The sequence below is a fragment of the Salmo salar genome, chromosome 28, assembly GCF_965601325.2.
Source record: "Salmo salar chromosome 28, fSalSal1, whole genome shotgun sequence".
Classification (NCBI taxonomy): domain Eukaryota; kingdom Metazoa; phylum Chordata; class Actinopteri; order Salmoniformes; family Salmonidae; genus Salmo; species Salmo salar.
Window position 1 is genome coordinate 36518292 of NC_138318.1, and position 23646 is coordinate 36541937.

General features: G+C 43.8%; 1 protein-coding gene across 1 annotated transcript in view; it reads right to left on the bottom strand.

Moving 5' to 3' along the window:
• Positions 1-23646, bottom strand: part of LOC106589905 (calcium-activated potassium channel subunit alpha-1) — a 220986-nt gene that overhangs the window by 90712 nt on the left and 106628 nt on the right. The window contains exons 3-5 of the mRNA XM_045710059.2: positions 17384-17445; positions 1531-1624; positions 847-958 (exon numbers count right to left, since the gene is read on the bottom strand). Coding sequence (XP_045566015.1) covers positions 847-958; positions 1531-1624; positions 17384-17445 — 268 coding nt within the window. The remainder of the gene's footprint in view (positions 1-846; positions 959-1530; positions 1625-17383; positions 17446-23646) is intronic.

Genomic DNA, 23646 nt, shown 5'->3' on the forward strand with positions numbered 1-23646 from the left:
AAGATCTCATTCTGTGAGATGATGGATGAAGGGCATTCAAATGACCTTCGTAGTCCATTGTGGAAGTCTAGACCAGGGTTCTTAAACTATGGCTTGGGAGCCAAAATGGGCCCTGAGCATGTGAGAGGTGGGTTTGCGAATTATGAGTCTTCATTTGGGTCGTTCGAGGACAGTACATCTCTCATTTGGGTCGTTCAGGGACAATACATCTCTCATTTGGGTTGTTCGAGGAAATTAGATCTCTCATTTGGGTTGTTTGAGGACAGTACATCTCTCATTTGCATCGTTCGAGGACAGTACATCTCTCATTTGCATCGTTCGAGGACAGTACATCTCTCATTTGGGTCTCGAGCTGAAAAAAAGCTGAAGAACCTCTGGTCTAGACTGATGCCAGCCCAGCAAGTAGTGTACGCCACAACATTGTGAAACCAGAAACCATCAAAACTAGGTAAACACAACATTGTGAAACCAGAAACCATCAAAACTAGGTAAACACAACATTACTGTCAGTAAACAACCAACACCGTTATCACAGTGAGAATAGTCCCAAATTGCACCCTATTCCCTTTATAGTGCACCACTTTTGACCAGGGCCCATCAGTCAGAACAAGCAGCTACTCCCTGTGTCTTTTAAAAAGAAGGAGGCTGTCCAAGATAAGATAACCAGGTCAAACAAAATCCATGTGTCTCAAATGGAAAATAATTGAACAATTCAACGATCCAGTTTAAAGCAGTGTAATACACAGAATATCCACTGGGGTGCGCTGCAGACCAGATCTCAATCAAAGCTGAACTAAAACACCGCCCCCACACTTGGCAGGTGCTATATACTGGTGCTGTACTTACCAAGCCAGCTCCTGTTGAGATAGACGGACACGAACACCGGGGGAACAGTGAAGAAGTCCACCACTGAGTTCACCTCCAGCCAGAACCACAGCTTGTCGTTGGCCGCTATGAACTGGGGGGGAGAAAGATACCAGTTAACTATATTCCACCATACACCACCATTTTCAATGTTGATACATGACTATAGGTTGTTCAGGGTACAAAAGGCATTAAAGAAAGTCATGAAAGATAGCTAGACAGCCGCAAAACTGTTGAATGCTTCCACAGTTTTATTGAGTGCAATGTTTCGACTTTAATGTCTATATTATGTGTGGGTATATTTAAGCAATAAGGCACAGGGGGGTGTGGTATATGGCCAATATACCACGGCTAAGGGCTGTTCTTAGGCACGACGCATCGCAGAGTGCCTGGACACAGCCCTTAGCCGTGGCATATTGGCCGTATACCACAAACTCCAGAGGTGACCTTATTGCTATTATAAACTGTTTACCAACGTAATTAGGGCAGTAAAAATAAATGTTTTGTCATACCCGTGGTATACGGTCTATACCACAGCTGTCAGCCAATCAGCATTCAGCGTTCGAACCACCCAGTTTTATAAATATCTTTATTTCATGACACGATTGAAACTTCCCTAGCATAACAACGTGTGTACACATCTAACGTAGCGTTGTCTTTATTTACCCGTAGACCAAAGTACAAGAGGAAGAAGACGTTGAAAGCCATGTCGATCTGTAGCGTGAAGTCTTTGTAGAAGTTCTGACAGGACTCGATGGGGCTGTCAGAAACACACAGAAAACAAACATGTTAGAAACATCTCACTTATTGAACATGCACTTCCTACCACCACCCCCCCCCCCCGAAAATGTTTTTAAATAAAAGATGAAGAAATAAAGAACGAAAGGAATTCAAAAGGTGCGACATTTTGCATTTTCCAAATTACATTAAAAAAAGCACATAACTGTAACATGTTCTTCTACCCCTGATTATTAACCCCTTAAAGAACTGTGTGTACTTTACTCTTCTGAAAATCGCTTTGACGTAGAAGAAATGAATAAGTAGTGTTTCATTCAAAAGTCCATTAAAAGGCTATTTTGACACGGGACTAGGAAGGACCGTTCGGGATATTTAACGCTAGAGGTGTGTACAGTGCAGTGCAGTGGCAGTAGTTTAAGGGTTAATAGCATGCAGGCGTTAAGACATATTTCATGTCATCATAGCAGCCATAGCAGATACTGGCAATGTGGTGTTGCAGTCTCACCCTCAACGCTTGTACCTGGCACTAAGAATTGAAATTAAAAAATAAATAAGTTTGGAATTACTGTCACCACTATACATCCTGTGAACCAAATCCAGGTATGTGTAATGACAGTTCAAGCTTATTGTAAACATCCTATGAGGTTACAGTACAGACATATAGCCCTATATTGCATTTTTTTTACATTTACATTTTAGTCATTTAGCAGACGCTCTTATCCAGAGCGACTTACACTAGTGAATGCATACATTTCATAAATTTTTTCGTACTGGTCCCCCGTTGTATCTCACGTGGATACAACCTACCATACCGTGTTAACACATATAGTGCCTTGACCTACATAACTAGGTAGGTTATATCCTAAAATACGTCAGAAAGCCGTTAGTGTATTCCCTGGCCAATAGAGTGGACCACATGAGCCAGCCAGCCCCCCCATCAAACTTAGACCACATAGGATGCTATTGTTGTTAAGTAAAGTCATACAGTCACCAAATACACTCCTCAAACAGAAGCCCTGGACACAGACTAAACTAGCCAGATCTAAGTGTGCATTTCAGTTGATGTCCTGTCATATATCAGCGCTGCTATTGCCTGTTAATATGTGGATCGGGACAGTGTGACTGAATATGTCATGCGACAAACTGCCCTAGCCTACCTACCTAGTGCGTTATAATTTGTCTAATCCTTTATACAATAACATACATTATTGTGTCAATAAATATGCATATAAAGCTTATGATGCCAGTTATACTACGCATTACCAATAACAGCAACTGCCAATTCTAAGAATAGTCCAAGCATTGTGAATATTTCAACCCTTCACTTCAGATGATAATAATTACAGTATATCTAGAGTGCATCCCAAATGGAGCCCTATTCCCTATATAGTGCACTAATTTTGACCAGAGCCCCTATCTATGTAGCCTAAAGGGAATAGGATGCAATGCAGGATTCATCCCAGTGAGAATCCTCAACGGTAGCTGGATAACAGAGAAGAGTAATGACCATAGGGAGGCCAGATCTGGGCTGCTCAATAATTGAGTGGCTGGTCAGGAAGCGGTGGCTTAGTCTCTATAAGAGCCATAAAACACAGAGGAAAAAGGCTGCCAGTGGCTACCTCGCTTTAAACCAAAGACGCATGAACAGTGAAGGAGAGTGAATATAAAATGATATTCAGCAACTCTTGGTAGGACAATGGAAGCTTGATGATATTCACCAACTTTTGGTAGGACAATGGAAGCTTGATGATATTCAGCAACTCTTGGTAGGACAATGGTATTCTATCTTTTATTGTTAGAAACCCTCTTCATAAAAACTCTGAGCGCTCTCTATCCACTTCCTTGTACTCAGGCACACAGAGGCATGGCCGTGCATGAGTCACTGAGAGTAGTAGCATTTTGGTCAAACTGTGGAATTGTTATTGGCTCAGATACATTTTTATTTTACAAAATATAAAACAAAGAACGCTATTGTACACAAATGGTAATCTGAGGATATCAATTCAACGTAATTCAATCAAAACTTAGATCAGAGAAAAACTATTATTTGGACCAAAAAACAAGTGTTTACTGCTTGAGATAATGTCAAAAGACTAACACGCTAACTCTAGAGAGAGAGAGAGAGAGAGAGAGAGAGAGAGAGAGAGAGAGAGAGAGAGAGAGAGAGAGAGAGAGAGAGAGAGAGAGAGCTTGGTTCTGACTTGGTTCTGATATAAAGCTAGACTTATTCTAGGTCAAGCGTCCACAGGCCAGCCTGCCAGCTGGATAGATCTCCTCCTTCTCACTCTCTTTCTGTGGTTAATGGTATTATTTATGAGGACAGAACAGTGTTGACTTTTCTCAGTTGCTTCCTGGTGATTTTTGCAGTGAGCTCTATCTGTCTGTACTAAGGTGTACATTTGAGGACATCCTCAGCCTTGAGAGGTTGACAATTCACTCAAGGATGGTTGAGGCTTGAGGCTGAGAGTGTCCTAAAATGTACACCGCACTCTGTCTGTCGCAAATACTGTTTCAGTAGACCTACAAGGCTAATTACAGGAAGTTCCCATATCTGTTACAACCTGCTGTCACTGAACACACAAACAACAAGTTGCTGCTGCTGTGTGCCAAAGTGTGACTGAGGCAAGCAGAGAGCCTTGTTGTTAACACTGGGTCAGTTAATGACATTGGGTCAGTTAATGACATTGGGTCAGTTAATGGTGAGAATACACCTGGATGACAGGGTGAGTGTACACCTGGATGACAGGGTGAGAATACACCTGGATGACAGGGTGAGTGTACACCTGGATGACAGGGTGAGAATACACCTGGATGACAGGGTGAGAATACACCTGGATGACAGGGTGAGTGTATACCTGGATGACAGGGTGAGAATACACCTGGATGACAGGGTGAGAGTACACCTGGATGACAGGGTGAGTGTACACCTGGATGACAGGGTGAGAATACACCTGGATGACAGGGTGAGTGTACACCTGGATGACAGGGTGAGTGTACACCTGGATGACAGGGTGAGAATACACCTGGATGACAGGGTGAGAATACACCTGGATGACAGGGTGATAATACACCTGGATGACAGGGTGAGTGTACACCTGGATGACAGGGTGAGTGTACACCTGGATGACAGGGTGAGAATACACCTGGATGACAGGGTGAGAGTACACCTGGATGACAGGGTGAGTGTACACCTGGATGACAGGGTGAGTGTACACCTGGATGACAGGGTGAGTGTACACCTGGATGACAGTGTGAGAATACACCTGGATGACAGGGTGAGAATACACCTGGATGACAGGGTGAGAATACACCTGGATGACAGGGTGAGAATACACCTGGATGACAGGGTGAGAATACACCTGGATGACAGGGTGAGAATACACCTGGATGAGAGGGAGAGAGTACACCTGCCAATTTCGGCTAAATTATTTTAATCTCTTATTTTAAATCCTCGTAACACAAATAGCAATTTTATTGGACAATTTCAGGCATATATAAATCCATTATGAATTGACTCAAACATAGTCCTCCTAAAACAAGAAGAACAACTCGCAACGTGGTCCAGGCTAGGCAATTTAGCCCTGCTAATTCAGCTTGCTCTTCTAACCCAATTACCCCTGCTAAATTAGCTAGCTCTACTAACCCAGTTAGCTCTGGTAATTCATCTACCTCTACTAACCCAGTTAGCCCTGCAAGCTCAGCTAGCCCCTCACAATTTGAGTCCGACATGGCAACCAACAATGTCGACGACCTAAACCAGAACCAGAGCAAAGGGGTCTTGGAAGCAATCTCTGCCATGAGGGCAGACCTTTCCACCAAACACGATGGTGTCCTAACGTGGATTAATGAGGTTAAACGTGACCTTCAAGCCTACTCCACGTGTTTGGACAAAGCAGACGAACGCATTAGCACAGTGGAAGATACTGTAGTCACTGTCAAAACAACAACTCCTACAGGCCCGAGAAGCCACCCCTCTTCCCGAGTTCTTATCATGAAGTTTCTCAACTTTCTAGACAAAGAGAGTGATGAGGAAAGTCAGGGCTAAGGGCAAGGTGATGAACGGGGACCAAGAGATCATGTTCTTCCCTGGCCTATCTACGGACCTGCATCGAAAAAGAAAAGGCTACAACGGGGTCAAATGCCAGCTTCGGACCCTCAATATTGCCTATGTAATAGCATTGCCAGCTAAACTACGTCTGACAAACAATGGACGGTCACACAAGTTTGAATCTCCCTTTAAAGCCGAGGCGTTCATCCATGACATATAACGTGGATCTTCTTCCTAGCCAAAGTTGCCGCTGAGTAGTTTATCACCACCACTGGACTACGGAGAATTAAACCACCTTGGATAATGTGACTGTTGGCTAGCTAACTAAAACTAGCTAGCTAGCATTAGAGTTTGCTAAGTGAATAATATGGCGAGCTAGCCCACTCAAAGTTTCCTTATATTATTATATTAAATAGAAACTCAACATTCAACAATTTCAGCGATTTTACTGAGTTACAGTTCATATAAGGAAATCAGTCAATTTAAATAAATGTATTAAGCCATAATCTATGGATTTCATGGGCAAGGCCTAGTCAGTTGTACAACTGAATGCCTTCAACTGAAATGTCTTCCTCATTTAACCCAACTCCTCTGAATCAGAGAGGTGTGGGGGACTGCCTTAATCAACATCCATGTCTTTGGCACCCAGGGAACAGTGGTTTAACTGCCTTGCTCAGGGGCAGAACAAGAGATTTTTACCTTATCAGCTCGGGGATTCAACCCAGCAACCTTTCAGTTACTGGCCCAACACTCTAACCACTAGGCTACCTGCTGCCCCATGGCAGGGGTGCAGCCATGGGTGGGCCTGGGAGGGCAAAGTTCCACCCACTTGGGAGACTGACTGGCCCACCCACTGGGGAGCCAGGCCCAGCCAATCAGAATTATTGTTTCCCCACATAAAGGCTTTATTACAGACAGAAATACCCCTCAGTTTCATCAGCTGTCTCTATGGCTTGTCTCAGACAATCCCGCAGGTGGAGAAGCTAAATGTGGAGGTCCTGGCCTGGCCTGGCATGGTTACACATGGTTGTGAGGCCGGTTGGACGTACTGCCAAATTCTCTAAAAAGACGTTGGAGGCAGCTTAAGGTAGAGAAATGAACATTCAATTATCTGGCAACAGTTCTGGTGGACATTCCTGCAGTCAGCATGCAAAATGTGTACGCTCCCTCAAAACTTGAGACATGTTGTATGACAAAATTGCACCATTTAGAGTGGCCTTTTATTGTCCCCAGCACAAGGTGCACCTGTGTAATGATCATGCTGTTTAATCAGCTTCTTGATATGCAACACTTGTCAGATGGATGGATTATCTTGACAAAAGATAAATGCTCACTAACAGGGGTGTAAACACATTTGTGCACAACATTTAAGAGAAATAAGCTTTTTGTCCGTATGGAAACTTTTTGGGATCTTTTATTTCAGCTCATGAAACATGGGACCAACACTTAACATGTTGCATTTAGATTTTTGTTCAGTGCAGATCGCTTCTCAGGTTTAGAAATTACAGCATTTCATTAAGGACTGAAATCTATGTGATCCATGGAGGACTCAGAACCCAAGTAACAGGGATTATTCAAGTTACTCGTCAACATTTAAATCATATTCTCGTATAGACTACATTTTTATTTTCTTCCTCATTGTTTCCCAATGTAGCAGGAAGTGGATAAGATAGTATTGTTCTGAGTGACCGTTCCTGTGTGTCATTATTCTACAGGGATAGAAAATTCATCAAAGGATCCTCTAGATGGCGCTTGCACCCAGGTGTGTACAGGACCCAGACTTCTTACATTACATTGGAGTGCATATAGATGTTTATTTTACATTGAACACTGATCAAACGTCAGCGAGTACCAGATGGGAGGCTTTCAAAGCATATATTAGTGGGCAAATGAACCGTTTTACCAGTTTCAAATAAAATCAATTAAATCTGAAAATGAGAGAGATGCCTCCCGGGTGGCGCAGCAGTCTAAGGCACTGCATCGCTACAGCCCCGGGTACGATCCCAGGCTGTGTCACAGTCGGCCGTGACCGGGAGACCCATGAGGCGGCGCACAATTGGCCCAGCATTGTCCGGGTTAGGGAAGGGTTTGGCCGGCCTGGGATTTCCTTGTCCCATCGCGCTCTAGCGACTCCTTGTGGCGGGGTGGGTGCCTGCAAGCTGACTTTATTCGTCAGCTGTACAGTGTTTCCTCCGACACATTGGTGCGGCTGGCTTCTGGGTTAAGCAAGCAGTGTGTCAAGAAGCAGTGCGGCTTGACAGGGTCGTGAGGACGCATGGCTCTCGACCTTCGCCTCTCCCGAGTCCGTACGGGAGTTGCAGCGATGGGACGAGACTGTAACTAATTGGATATCATGAAATTGGGGAGAAAAAGGGGTAAAAAAGTACAAAAAAAATCTGTAAAATCAGAGAACTGGAGAGGGAAGTAAACCAGGAATTATTTGCTCTTAAAGCTCAATATGAAGAACTTTCCACTTCAATGTCTGCAAACTGCTTAATGAGGCTGAAACAGTCCTTCTATGACCAAGGTGAAATGTCCAGTAAATTGCTGACCTGGCGCATTAAGAAGCTAAATTCAGACAGGGTCATTAATGCAAATTCATAATTTACATGGACAATTATCAATGGATCCCGTAGAAATAAACCAAACATTTGCTTCCTACTTACAACACACTTTACAATTGTGAATCTCCTGAGAACTTATATAATCAGACATCATTTTTAGATGGTCTTGATTTTCCCTCTATTTCAGAAGATACAAAATTGGATCTGGAGAAGGAATTGGATGATGTTGAAGGGAGTTAAAGCTTCAGGTCCAGATGGGCTCCCAATAGATATTTATAAGACATTTATTTAAGGCCAAACTTCTAGGTCAAATTTTGGATACTGTATGTATTCTGAATCCTTTCACCAAGAATGCTTCCCATCCTCTCTAAGGAGTGCTTTAATCACTCTTATTCTGAAACCTGATAAATCCCGATCAAAATGTGAAAGTTACAGACCCATATCTAATACACAAAGACCAAAATGGCTTCGTGAAAATCCCTGAAGGTTGAGTGTGAGGAGAGTGCTAAACATATCACATGTGTGAAGGGTCCCTGATACTGTCATACTCTCTCATGTGTGAAGGGTCCCTGATACTCTCATACTCTCCCATGTGTGAAGGGTCCCTGATACTGTCATACTCTCTCATGTGTGAAGGGTCCCTGACACTGTCATACTCTCCCATGTGTGAAGGGTCCCCTGATACTGTCATACTCTCTCATATGTGAAGGGTCCCTGACACTGTCATACTCTCCCATGTGTGAAGGATCCCTGATACTGTCATACTCTCTCATGTGTGAAGGGTCCCTGACACTGTCATACTCTCTCATGTGTGAAGGGTCCCTGATACTGTCATACTCTCTCATGTGTGAAGGGTCCCTGATACTGTCATACTCTCCCATGTGTGAAGGGTCCCTGACACTGTCATACTCTCCCATGTGTGAAGGGTCCCCTGATACTGTCATACTCTCTCATGATGAAGAGAAGGCATTTGATAGTTGAGTGGTCTTGTTTATTTTAAGTGTTTAAGAGATTTGGGTTTGGGAAATACTTCTGTAAATGGATTAAGATATAATATACAGACCCCACTGAAGAAGTTGCCACTGACAACTTGATTTCACAACCTTTTGGGGGGGGGGGGGGGGGGGGAACGAGACAAGGGTGTCCAGACAGTCCAGGACTCTTCCTTTTAGCTATAGAAGCCTTTGCCATTGCAATGTGAGCCAGCCTGTCAGTTAATGGAATTCAAACATCGGATTTTGAACATCGAGTGGCCCTGTATGCCGATGATGCCCTCTAGTTCCCAACAGATCTAAAGAATTCTATCGCTTCCCTCTCCAATTTAATTAATAAGTTTGGTCAGTTTTCTGGGTTTAAAGTAAATAAAACCTAATCTTCGATCCTTTTCCTCAAAAAGCAAGATAAATACATTTGAATCCATTAGTACAGCATCTATTTGTATATACAGAACAAGGTTTAACATATCTTGGTATTCAAATCACACCAGAAATTAGCTCCTTGAGATCGACAACTTCTGAACCCATGGTAACGAGTGCAACAGAAAACATCAACAGATGAACATCATTATATCATTATGGGGCGACAGGTAGCCTAGTGGTTAGAGCGTTGGACAAGTAAACGAAAGATCGCAAGATTGAATCCCCGAGTTGACAAGGTAAAAATCTGTCGTTCTGCCCCTGAACAATGCAGTTAACCCACTGTTCCTAGGCTGTCAATGAAAATAAGAATTTGTTCTTAACTGACTTTCCTAGTTAAATAAAGGTTAAATAACTAACCTGTATATATTACTGGTACAATACATATCATATTCTGCCCAAATGTCTTTACCTATTTCAATAAATTCCTCTGACTCCACCACCTTTATTTTTCCCAAAGATCAAAAAGATACTCTAAAACAGAAAACCAAGGCTCTTTATTTTCCCTTTAACAGAGGGCCGCAATATTTTGGTTCTCCAAGGTACCTTAGTTACCCTGGCTGCAGATTGAAATGTTGTCCACAAAAGGCTTATCTTCAAATGGATATTTGTACTCTGCCTCCCTTTAAGAAACTAAAGATGAATACTACTAATCCCTTTGTTAAAAACACCCTAACTACAGTGCATTCGGAAAGTATTCAGACCCCTTCCATTTATCCACATTTTGTTATGTTCCATCTTTAACCTCATCAATCTACACACAATACCCCATAATGACAATGCAAAAACCTTTTTTTTTATTTCTTTGCAAATGTATTAAAAATAAAAAGAGATACCTTATTTACATAAGTATTCAGACCATTTGCTATGAGACTCAAACTTGAGCTCAGGTGCAACCTGTTTCCATTGATCATCCTTGAGATGTTTCTACAACTTGATTGGAGTCCACCTGTGGTAAATTCAATTGATTGGACATGATTTGGAAAGTCACACACCTGTTTATATAAGGTCCCACAGTTGACAGTGCATGTCAGAGCCACAACCAAGCCATGAGGTCGAAGGAATTGTCCGCAGAGCTCCAAGACAGGATTGTGTCGAGGCACAGATCTGGGGAAGTGTACCAAAACATTTCTGTAGCTTTGAAAGTCCTCAAGAACACAGTGGCCTCCATCATTCTTTAATGGAAGAAGTTTGGAACCACCAAGAATCTTCCTAGCTGTGTGCCCGGCCAAACTGAGCAATCAGGGGAGAAGGGCCTTGATCAGTGAGGTGGCCAAAAACCTTATGATCACACTGACAGAGCTCCAGAGTTCCTCTTTAGAGATGGAAGAACCTTCCAGAAGGACAACCATCTCTGCAGCACTCCACCAATCAGGCCTTTATGGTAGAGTGGCCAGACGGAAACCACTCCTCAGTAAAAGGCACATGAGAGCCCACTTGGAGTTTGCCAAAAGACACCTAAAGGACTCTCAGACCATGAGAAACAAGATTATCTGGTCTGATGAAATCAAGATTGAACTCATTGGCCTGATTGTCAAGCGTCACCTCTGGAGGAAACCTGGCACCATCCCTACAGTGACGCATGGTGGTGGCAGCATCAGGTTGTGGGGATGTTTTTCAGAGGCAGGGACTGGGAGACTAGTTAGGATCGAAGGAACAATTAACAGAGCAAAGTACAGAGATATCCTTGATGAAAACCAGTTCCAGAGCGCTCAGGACCTCAGACTGGGGGCAAAGGTTCCGATGCTACCGCACGGCAAGCGGTACCGGAGCGCCAGGTCTAGGTTCAAGCTAGAAGCAGACTATTTGCCCCCCCCCCACTACGCTGCTGCTACTCTCTGTTATTATCTATGCATAGCCGCTTTGACAACCCCACCTGCATGTACATAATTATCTCAAATAACTCGACACCGGTGCCCCCGCACATTGACACATTGACTCTGTACCGGTACCCCCTGTATATAGTCTCCACATTGACTCTGTACCGGTACCCCCTGTATATAGCCTCCACATTGACTCTGTACCGGTACCCCTGTATATAGCCTCCACATTGACTCTATACCGGTACCCCCTGTATACAGCCTCCACATTGACTCTGTACCTGTACCCCCTGTATATAGTCTCCACATTGACTCTGTACCTGTACACCCTGTATATAGTCTCCACATTGACTCTGTACCTGTACCCCCTGTATATAGTCTCCACATTGACTCTGTACCGGTACCCCCTGTATATAGTCTCCACATTGACTCTGTACCGGTACCCCCTGTATACAGTCTCCACATTGACTCTGTACCGGTACCCCCTGTATACAGTCCCGCTATTGTTATTTACTGCTGCTCTTTAATTATTAGTTTTTCTTATCTCTTACTTTTTTAAACATTTTTTTTTGGTATTTTCTTAAAACTGCATCGTTTTAAGGGCTTGTAAGTAAGCATTTCACTGTAAGGTTGTATTCAGCACATGTGACAAATTACATTTGATTTGAATTTTTTTTATTTGAAGACAACGCAGGAGTGGCTTTGGGACAAGTCTCTGAATGTCCTTGAGTGGCCCAGCCAGAGCCCGGACTTGAACCCGATCGAACATCTCTGGATAGATCTGAAAATAGCTTTGCAGCAAAGCTCCCCATCCAACCTGATAGAGCTTTAGAAGATCTGCAGAGAAGAATGGGAGAAACTCCCCAAATACAGGTGTGCCAAGCTTGTAGCGTCATACCCAAGAAGACTCAAGGCTGTAATCGCTGCCAAAGGTGCTTCAGCAAAGTACTGAGTAAATGGTCTGAATACATTTGGAAATGTTATATATTCCAGATTTTTTTTGGAACAAATGTGCAAACATTTCTAAAAACCTCTTTGTGCTTTGTCATTATGGGGTATTGTGTGTAGATTTATGAGGGGGTAAAAATAATTTAATCAATTTTAGAATAAGGCTGTAACGTAACAAAATGTGAAAAAAGTCAAGGGGTCTGAATACTTTCCGAAACGCATTGTGTATGGCACAAAGTACATCAATATCTGGCTGAATCCCGTGTATTATCCAATTTTACACCAATTTGGGGAAATAACAATTTCACACCTGGTAAAAATGATTTGGTGTTTAAAGAAACATATTGTTAAAGTAATGGACTTATATAATGACAAAGGGCTCATGTTTAGTTTGAAGAACTCAAGAGCAAATTCAACTTACCACAAATGCATTTTTTCAAATCCTTACATTTGAGAAGCTGTATTTTTTCCAGTCTAAAACAATCTGCAACCTCCTTTGACCACCTTAGAAACACTCTCTGTGTTATGGGAGAGGTCACATGATGTTACTACAAGCTTGGCACACCTGTATTTGGGGGAAATGGTAGCTACTCTTTAAAGACAACTCCGACAGGAAGATATTTCAGAAGAGTACTGGGGTATGATATGCTCTAGAGCTCAGATACAGACAATAAACACCTGCCTGAGACTGTAGCAATACAGTTGGATAATAAGAACATATCACCCCTGTTAAGCTCCACAAATTTGACGCTAATATCCCAGACCTATATTTGTATTTATATTATTTGTATTTATTTATTATTCATTATGGACCCCTATTAGCTGCTGCCTAGGGGTCCAGCAAAATGAAGGCAGTTATACAATTCCTGTGTGTTAAACGTACCACGCACTAGGCACCTTGTATCATTGCCTGTGGGTGTGTGCTGAGATACAAACGTTTTGGAGCTCAGTACTGCTCTATATCTCTGAGATTACCTCTACCCCATTACCACTAATCCCTAAACTATGCATTCTAAATCTTTACCCAGTTAATATCTCTTTACATACAGTATGAGAGAAAATAAAATGTTTGACCTCTGTCTACTACAAGCTAGACATTCAATTGCTCTCCACAGGTAGTATGTCAGTCCCCCCCTCACATGGTCATTGGTTCAAATAATTAACGTCAAGCCTGGCTCTTGAAAAATGTACTTATATACCAAAAATAAAGCCCCAGAGTTTCATGATATTTGGGATCTGTTTTTTGAATTTTTGCAAACAGGTGATATTATAGAAGCATTAGAAATCTGAATATTCTCTATATTTTTATGTGAATATTGGCTATAGTAATCTGCATTATCTGCAACTACATATTATGTATTGATTATTGGAAATGTGAGGACTTAATGTTGGGTTGTTGGAAATGTGAGGACTTAATGTTGGGTTGTTGGAAATGTGAGGACTTAATGTTGGGTTGTTGTCGTTTATGTTTTTGTCTTTGGTTTGGGGTTTGGGGGGTGAAAAATAAGAAAATGGTATTTCTGTAACTGTTGATTTTCCTATTTGGAAGTAACAAATATATGTGTAAAAAAAAAAAATATATATATATATAGCCCTTTGTAACGTGTACGCTAATAATCGGGAAGCAAGTACAGGGAGTGAATTTAATAAATAAACAAATATGGAACAAAACAAGAAACACGAGTAGCGTACAGACATGAAACATATAAACATAATCAATAACGCCTGGGGAAAGAACCAAAGGGAGTGACAGATATAGGGGAGGTAATCAGGAAGGTGATGGAGTTCAGGTGAGTCTCATGAAGCGCAGGTGCGCCTAACGATGGCGGCAGGTGTGTGTAATAATGAATAAACTGGCGACATCGAGCGCCGGAGTGGAGGAGCGGGAGTAGACGTAACACTCTTTTAATGCAAAACACAGCAAAAAATCAGAAAGGGAGTTCTTGAGCAGGAACTTTGGTCTTTACTGTCTGTTCTACTCTGTTCTGTTCTACACTGTCTGTTCTGTTCTACTCTGTTCTGTTCTACTCTGTTCTGTTCTACTCTGTTCTGTTCTGCTCTGTTCTGTTCTACTCTGTTCTGTTCTACTCTGTTCTGTTCTACTCTGTTCTGTTCTACTCTGTTCTGTTCTGCTCTGTTCTGTTCTACTCTGTTCTGTTCTACTCTGTTCTGTTCTGTTATGCTCTGTTATGCCCTGTTCTACTCTGTTCTGTTCTGTTCTGCTCTGTTATGCTCTGTTCTATTCTGTTCTGTTATGCTCTGTTATGCTCTGTTCTGTTCTGTTATGCTCTGTTCTGTTCTGTTCTACTCTGTTCTGTTATGCTCTGTTCTGTTCTGTTATGCTCTGTTCTGTTATGTTCTGTTATGCTCTGTTCTGTTCTGTTCTGTTATGCTCTGTTATGCTCTGTTCTGTTCTGTTATGCTCTGTTCTGTTATGCTCTGTTCTGTTCTACTCTGTTCTGTTCTGTTATGCTCTGTTCTGTTCTACTCTGTTCTGTTCTACTCTGTTCTGTTCTGTTATGCTCTGTTCTGTTCTGTTCTACTCTGTTCTGTTATGCTCTGTTCTGTTATGCTCTGTTCTGTTCTGTTATGCTCTGTTCTGTTCTGTTCTACTCTGTTCTGTTCTGTTATGCTCTGTTCTGTTCTGTTATGCTCTGTTATGCTCTGTTATGCTCTGTTCTGTTATGCTCTGTTCTGTTCTGTTATGTTCTGCTGTGCTCTGTTCTGTTCTGTTCTACTCTGTTCTGTTCTGTTGTGTTCTGTTGTGCTCTGTTCTGTTCTGCTCTGTTCTGTTCTGTTATGCTCTGTTCTGTTCTGTTATGTCCTGTTCTGTTATGTTCTGTTGTGCTCTGTCATGCTTTGTGATGCTCTGTTCTGTTCTTTTCTGTTGTGCTCTGTTCTGTTCTGTTATGTTCTGCTGTGCTCTGTTCTGTTCTGTTCTACTCTGTTCTACTCTGTTCTGTTCTGTTCTGTTCTGTTCTACTCTGTTCTGTTCTGTTCTACTCTGTTCTGTTCTGTTATGCTCTGTTCAGTTCTGTTCTACTCTGTTCTGTTCTACTCTGTTCTGTTCTGTTCTGTTGCGCTCTGTTCTGTTCTGTTCTACTCTGTTCTGTTCTACTCTGTTCTGTTCTGTTGTGCTCTGTTCTGTTCTACTCTGTTCTGTTCTGCTCTGTTCTGTTATGCTCTGTTATGCTCTGTTCTACTCTGTTCTGTTTTGTTCTGTTCTGTTCTGTTCTGTTCTGTTATGCTCTGTTCTGTTCTGCTCTGTTCTGTTATGTTCTGTTATGCTCTGTTCTACTCTGTTCTGTTTTGTTCTGTTCTGTTCTGTTCTGTTCTGTTATGCTCTGTTCTGTTCTGTTATGCTCTGTTATGCTCTGTTCAGTTCTGTTGTACTCTGTTCTGTTCTGTTATGCTCTGTTCTGTTCTGTTCTGTTATGCTCTGTTCTGTTATGTTCTGTTGTGCTCTGTTATGTTCTGTTATGCTCTGTTCTGTTCTGTTCTGTTATGCTCTGTTCTGTTATGTTCTGCTGTGCTCTGTTCTGTTCTGTTCTACTCTGTTCTACTCTGTTCTGTTCTGTTCTGTTCTACTCTGTTCTGTTCTGTTCTACTCTGTTCTGTTCTGTTATGCTCTGTTCAGTTCTGTTCTACTCTGTTATGTTCTACTCTGTTCTGTTCTGTTGCGCTCTGTTCTGTTCTGTTCTACTCTGTTCTGTTCTACTCTGTTCTGTTCTGTTGTGCTCTGTTCTGTTCTACTCTGTTCTGTTCTGCTCTGTTCTGTTATGCTCTGTTATGCTCTGTTCTACTCTGTTCTGTTTTGTTCTGTTCTGTTCTGTTCTGTTCTGTTATGCTCTGTTCTGTTCTGCTCTGTTCTGTTATGTTCTGTTATGCTCTGTTCTACTCTGTTCTGTTTTGTTCTGTTCTGTTCTGTTCTGTTCTGTTATGCTCTGTTCTGTTCTGTTATGCTCTGTTATGCTCTGTTCAGTTCTGTTGTACTCTGTTCTGTTCTGTTATGCTCTGTTCTGTTCTGTTCTGTTATGCTCTGTTCTGTTATGTTCTGTTGTGCTCTGTTATGCTCTGTTATGCTCTGTTCAGTTCTGTTCTACTCTGTTCTGTTATGCTCTGTTCTGTTGTGCTCTGTTATGCTCTGTTATGCTCTGTTCAGTTCTGTTCTACTCTGTTCTGTTCTGTTCCGTCTGAGAGCCTCTGATCCTTGCATTAAAGAGATTAAGCAATTTCATCTGTGAGTAAAGGATTGTCGGCGGTGGGCGCTCTGTGTCGTTGAAATGTTTTGTAAGCCCGGTTACCTGGAAAGGATTTATCTCTCTAATGAAGAGATGACAGGAAAGGACAGGACAGGAGAGGACAAGACTGGACAAAACGGAGGGACAGGACAAGAGACAGGACCGGACATGACAGGACAGAATGGACAGGAGGCAGGACGTGTGCTCCGATGTACAGCAGCAATCAGGGTTATAACTAGAGCGTGTGCTGAGGATGAATGATACAGTACAGTGTACAGGTGTGTGAAAGGTCTAGAGGTCTCAGGGTAAAAAGTAACAATACATACTTCTGTTCCAGTGCATTTTGGCCTATTACTCACAATACACATCCTAAAGTATATAAATTATTTATAATTTACAGGAAACCACAAGGGCATCACCACCGCCATAACTGCCTGACAGTAAGTACATCTACAGTTACCGTTCTATTATCTACTTAGCAGGTCATCAAAATGTTTCATATGTGTAAAAGAGCATCTATTTTATTTCAGACCTCATATTACAGCATCTTTATAAACCAGGTTACAATCTCATTACATCACATTACTCCTCTATTCTTTCACCAGATTAGATGTGGATCCCATTGACAATTCTTTTGGGGAAAATCTCATTGTTGAGGAGTAAAAACTCCTGGTAGATTATCAGAACAACAAGCATCATATAACCTGTCAAGGTATTAGGTCCAAACTGTAACATGAATACTTACTCAGAGGAATCTATGAAGTATATTACAAGGGCTCCGATGCTGAGGGCAAAGACAAGCACCACCTGAAAAGGAGAGAGAGTGAGAGAGAGAGAGAGAGAGAGAGGAAAAGTTGGTCTCTAAACTTTGTACTATTAAAAAATAAACACCACCAGGGTATCCCAAACTATTTTCTGCCCGTCCCTGTCCCATCCCCCCATCCCCCTGTCCCCATCTCCCTGTCCCCATCCCCCTGTCCCCCTGTCCCCATCCCCCTGTCCCCATCCCCCTGTCCCCCTGTCCCCATCTCCCCATCCCCCTGTCCCCATCCCCCTGTCCCCCCCTCCCCCCCACATCCCCATCCCCGGATGCACATTTTGGTTTTTGCACTAGCATTACACAGCTGATTCAAATAACAAACGCTGGCTGATGAGTCAGTCACTTGAATCAGCTGTGTAGCACTGGGGGACCCTGGTCTAATGCATTCACAGTGGAGATGTTATTAAGTAGCACACTGACAAGTCACATTTAGTATAAAGGTCCCAGTAATTAGCCTGTTCTGGGGATATCACATTCCCTGAGGTAGATCATATGTTTATTAAGGCCAAGGATAAATAATTCACGCACCACGGGCCACCCATCAGAGTATAGGTAGTAGATACACATCCCATCAGAGTATAGGTAGTAGATCACACCCATCCCATCCTAGAGTATAGGTAGGTAGTAGATACACATCCCATCAGAGTATAGCTAGTAGATACACATCCCATCAGAGTATAGGTAGTAGATACACTCCAGGAGAGGAGAGGAGACAGTAACAGGCAGTGAGACCAGGAGAGGAGACAGTAACAGGCAGTGAGAGAAGGAGAGGAGACAATAACAGGCAGTGAGACCAGGAGAGGGGACAGTAACAGGCAGTGAGACCAGGAGAGGAGACAGTAACAGGCAGTGAGACCAGGAGAGGAGACAGTAACAGGCAGTGAGACCAGGAGAGGAGAGGAGACAGTAACAGGCAGTGAGACCAGGAGAGGAGACAGTAACAGGCAGTGAGAGAAGGAGAGGAGACCGTAACAGGCAGTGAGACCAGGAGAGGAGACAGTAACAGGCAGTGAGACCAGGAGAGGAGACAGTAACAGGCAGTGAGACCAGGAGAGGAGACAGTAACAGGCAGTGAGACAAGGAGAGGAGACAGTAACAGGCAGTGAGACAAGGAGAGGAGACAGTAACAGGCAGTGAGACAAGGAGAGGAGACAGTAACAGGCAGTGAGACAAGGAGAGGAGACAGTAACAGGCAGGGAGACAAGGAGAGGAGACCGTAAAAGGCAGTGAGACCAGGAGAGGAGACAGTAACAGGCAGTGAGACCAGGAGAGGAGACAGTAACAGGCAGTGAGACCAGGAGAGGAGAGGAGACAGTAACAGGCAGTGAGACCAGGAGAGGAGAGGAGACAGTAACAGGCAGTGAGACCAGGAGAGGAGACAGTAACAGGCAGTGAGACAAGCACAACAACAACCCTGAGTCTAGTCACAGAGCTACAGTATCACAACAACAACCCTGAGTCTAGTCACAGAGCTACAGTATCACAACAACAACCCTGAGTCTAGTCACAGAGCTACAGTATCACAACAACAACCCTGAGTCTAGTCACAGAGCTATCACAACAACAACCCTGAGCCTAGTCACAACAACAACCCTGAGCCTAGTCACAGAGCTATCACAACTACCCTGAGTCTAGTCACAGAGCTATCACAACAACAACCCTGAGTCTAGTCACAGAGCTATCACAACAACAACCCTGAGTCTAGTCACAGAGCTATCACAACAACAACCCTGAGTCTAGTCACAGAGCTATCACAACAACAACCCTGAGCCTAGTCACAGAGCTATCACAACAAGGTCATTGACAGTGACACCATCTCTCTCTCTCTCTCTCTGTGTCTGTCTGTCTAATATGGGAGGCCTTTTGAATAAAATAGAACATACAGTCTATCTATAGCCTGGTCCCAAATGTTTGTGCTGTATAATCAACTTTTATGGTTGATTTTATGGCTAATGTATGGCATGAATGACCATGGGAACACCAGGCTAATCTAGCTATACACGGTGTGGGAACAGATTGGGAGAGACTATAAATTAATTGACACATGCAGATCCAGTGTTATTAGATAACATTAGTTGTGAAGTGACAGCCCTGACACCACAGCTGTACTGTCTGAAACTTAGTGGCCTGTGGTAACCAGGCTAAACTTAATCAGTCTGTGAGTTGCCTGTGGTAACCAGGCTAAACTTAGTGGCCTGGAGTAACCAGGCTAAACTTAATCAGTCTGTGAGTTGCCTGGGGTAACCAGGCTAAACTTAATCACTTAGTCTGTTTGTGCATCCCAAAAGGCACCCTATTCCCTATACTGCATACTTTTGACCACACTTCAGTGCTCTATATAGGGTGCCATTAGGGATGCAGCCTGTGAGTGGCCTTGGGTAAACTGACTGAGCAAACAGTTAACTGCAGTTAAATAAGGCCAAGAATTAGATATCATTTTAGGGCACTCTCTTGTTTATTAGGTAGTCCGTTGGCAGGACAACAGGGAAGAAGGAAATCAACTTGAGACTGCAGCTTCTATCTTTTTAAAATCTTTTTTTCCCCCCCTAAAGTATGAAAAACTCCACACAACATCAAACGTTATTAAAAAGCCCATTAGGGACAATTATTGTCATCGTTTTTCTTCTTCTTCTAAAAAGAAAAGGAGTAGGGCAGTCCCACAGTTTATTAGATAGGAGGAGAGGAGGAGAGGAGGAGAGGAGGAGAGGAGTAGGGCAGTCCCACAGTTTATTAGATAGGAGGAGAGGAGGAGAGGTGGAGAGGAGGAGAGGAGGAGGGCAGTCCCACAGTTTATTAGATAGGAGGAGAGGAGGAGAGGTGGAGAGGAGGGAGAGGAGGGAGGGCAGTCCCACAGTTTATTAGATAGGAGGAGAGGAGGGAGAGGAGGTAGGGCAGTCCCACAGTTTATTAGATAGGAGGAGAGGAGGAGAGGAGGAGAGGAGGAGAGGAGGAGGGCAGTCCCACAGTTTATTAGATAGGAGGAGAGGAGGAGAGGGGAGGGAGGAGTGGAGGAGGGCAGTCCCACAGTTTATTAGATAGAGGAGAGGAGGAGAGGAGTAGGCAAGTCCCACAGTTTATTAGATAGGAGGAGAGGAGGAGAGGAGGAGGGCAGTCCCACAGTTTATTAGATAGGAGGAGAGGAGGAGAGGAGTAGGGCAGTCCCACAGTTTATTAGATAGGAGGAGAGGAGGAGAGGAGGAGAGGAGGAGGGCAGTCCCACAGTTTATTAGATAGGAGGAGAGGAGGAGAGGAGGAGAGGAGCAGGGCAGTCCCACAGTTTATTAGATAGGAGGAGAGGAGGAGAGGAGGAGAGGAGGAGAGGAGTAGGGCAGTCCCACAGTTTATTAGATAGGAGGAGAAGAGGAGAGGAGGAGAGGAGTAGGGCAGTCCCACAGTTTATTAGATAGGTGTAGAGGAGGAGAGGAGGAGAGGAGGAGAGGAGTAGGGCAGTCCCACAGTTTATTAGATAGGAGGAGAAGAGGAGAGGAGGAGAGGAGGAGAGGAGTAGGGCAGTCCCACAGTTTATTAGATAGGAGGAGAAGAGGAGAGGAGGAGAGGAGTAGGGCAGTCCCACAGTTTATTAGATAGGAGGAGAGGAGGAGAGGAGTAGGGCAGTTCCACAGTTTATTAGATAGGAGGAGAGGAGGAGAGGAGGAGAGGAGGAGGGCAGTCCCACAGTTTATTAGATAGGAGGAGAGGAGGAGAGGAGGAGGGCAGTCCCACAGTTTATTAGATAGGAGGAGAAGAGGAGAGGTGGAGAGGAGGAGAGGAGTATGGCAGTCCCACAGTTTATTAGATAGGAGGAGAGGAGGAGAGGAGGGAGAGGAGGAGAGGAGGAGGGCAGTCCCACAGTTTATTAGATAGGAGGATAGGAGGAGAGGAGGAGAGGAGTATAGGAGGAGGAGGAGGAGAGGAGTATGGCAGTCCCACAGTTTATTAGATAGGAGGAGAGGAGGAGAGGAGAGGAGGAGAGGAGTATGGCAGTCCCACAGTTTATTAGATAGGAGGAGAGGAGGAGAGGAGGAGAGGAGTATAGGAGGAGAGGGAGGAGGGCAGTCCCACAGTTTATTAGATAGGAGGAGAAGAGGAGAGGAGGAGAGGAGGAGGGCAGTCCCACAGTTTATTAGAGAGGAGGAGAGGAGGAGAGGAGGAGAGGAGGAGGGCAGTCCCACAGTGTATTAGATAGGAGGAGAAGAGGAGAGGAGGAGAGGAGGAGAGGAGGAGGGCAGTCCCACAGTGTATTAGATAGGAGGCGAAGAGGAGAGGAGGAGAGGAGGAGAGGAGGAGGGCAGTCCCACAGTTTATTAGATAGGAGGCGAAGAGGAGAGGAGGAGAGGAGGAGAGGGCAGTCCCACAGTTTATTAGATAGGAGGAGAGGAGGAGAGGAGGAGAGGAGGAGAGGAGGAGGGCAGTCCCACAGTGTATTAGATAGGAGGAGAAGAGGAGAGGAGGAGAGGAGGAGAGGAGGAGAGGAGGAGAGGAGGAGGGCAGTCCCACAGTGTATTAGATAGGAGGCGAGGAGGAGAGGAGGAGGGCAGTCCCACAGTTTATTAGATAGGAGGCGAAGAGGAGAGGAGGAGAGGAGGAGGGCAGTCCCACAGTTTATTAGATAGGAGGAGAGGAGGAGAGGAGGGAGAGGAGGAGAGGAGGAGGGCAGTCCCACAGTGTATTAGATAGGAGGAGAAGAGGAGAGGAGGAGAGGAGGAGAGGAGGAGAGGAGGAGAGGAGGAGGGCAGTCCCACAGTGTATTAGATAGGAGGCGAGGAGGAGAGGAGGAGGGCAGTCCCACAGTTTATTAGATAGGAGGAGGAGGAGGAGGAGGAGTAGGGCAGTCCCACAGTTTATTAGATAGGAGGAGAGGAGGAGAGGAGGAGAGGAGGAGAGGAGGAGGGCAGTCCCACAGTGTATTAGATAGGAGGAGAAGAGGAGAGGAGGAGAGGAGGAGAGGTGTGGTGGAATAGCAGTGGGTTGGATTCAGACCTACGCTCACACAGGACAGGTAGGCTACATGTATTCTGAAGGCAGCGGCTTTTAGTTCACCAGTCCACAATACTAAGAATATTATAATTGTTACAAAATGAACGACCCAAATCCCTCAAAATGAAAACCCCCAGTGCAAGTAACGTTGTCAGGCCAGTACGCCACAGTAATCCTGAGGAGCACAGATGAGAATATTATCAGAGGTTAACTCACAGAGGCAGCATCCACACCTGGGTTCAAAAAATATTCAGAGGTCTTCAAACACTTTTGAGCTTTTTACTTAAAGTAGAACTGGCAGCGTTTTGACGACTTTGCAGATATAAAACAAACAATCATATCAGTAAATAAATATCAAATTCTCAGTTTATGCTACAAAAACTTTAACTTTAGGTTTTAAAAATAGGTTCTATCTGACAAACAATTATATGATGCAGAGTAAGGTAGTGTTGTCAGAATAGATGAATGCAGTTCAGTGCATGATTCATATAATTCACCAATACAGTCCTTGGTAGTACAAAACATACTGCTATCAGGTTGTAAATCCCAGCTGGCCTGGTACATTGTTTACTGTTGGTAGTCCAAAACATACTGCTATCAGGTTGTAAATCCCAGCTGGCCTGGTACATTGTTTACTGTTGGTAGTACAAAACATACTGCTATCAGGTTGTAAATCCCAGCTGGCCTGGTACATTGTTTACTGTTGGTAGTACAAAACATACTGCTATCAGGTTGTAAATCCCAGCTGGCCTGGTACATTGTTTACTGTTGGTAGTACAAAACATACTGCTATCAGGTTGTAAATCCCAGCTGGCCTGGTACATTGTTTACTGTTGGTAGTACAAAACATACTGCTATCAGGTTGTAAATCCCAGCTGGCCTGGTACATTGTTTACTGTTGGTAGTACAAAACATACTGCTATCAGGTTGTAAATCCCAGCTGGCCTGGTACATTGTTTACTGTTGGTAGTACAAAACATACTGCTATCAGGTTGTAAATCACAGCGGGCCTGGTACATTGTTTACTGTTGGTAGTACAAAACATACTGCTATCAGGTTGTAAATCACAGCTGGCCTGGTACATTGTTTACTGTTGGTAGTACAAAACATACTGCTATCAGGTTGTAAATCACAGCTGGCCTGGTACATTGTTTACTGTTGGTAGTACAAAACATACTGCCTCAGGTTGTAAATCACAGCGGGCCTGGTAC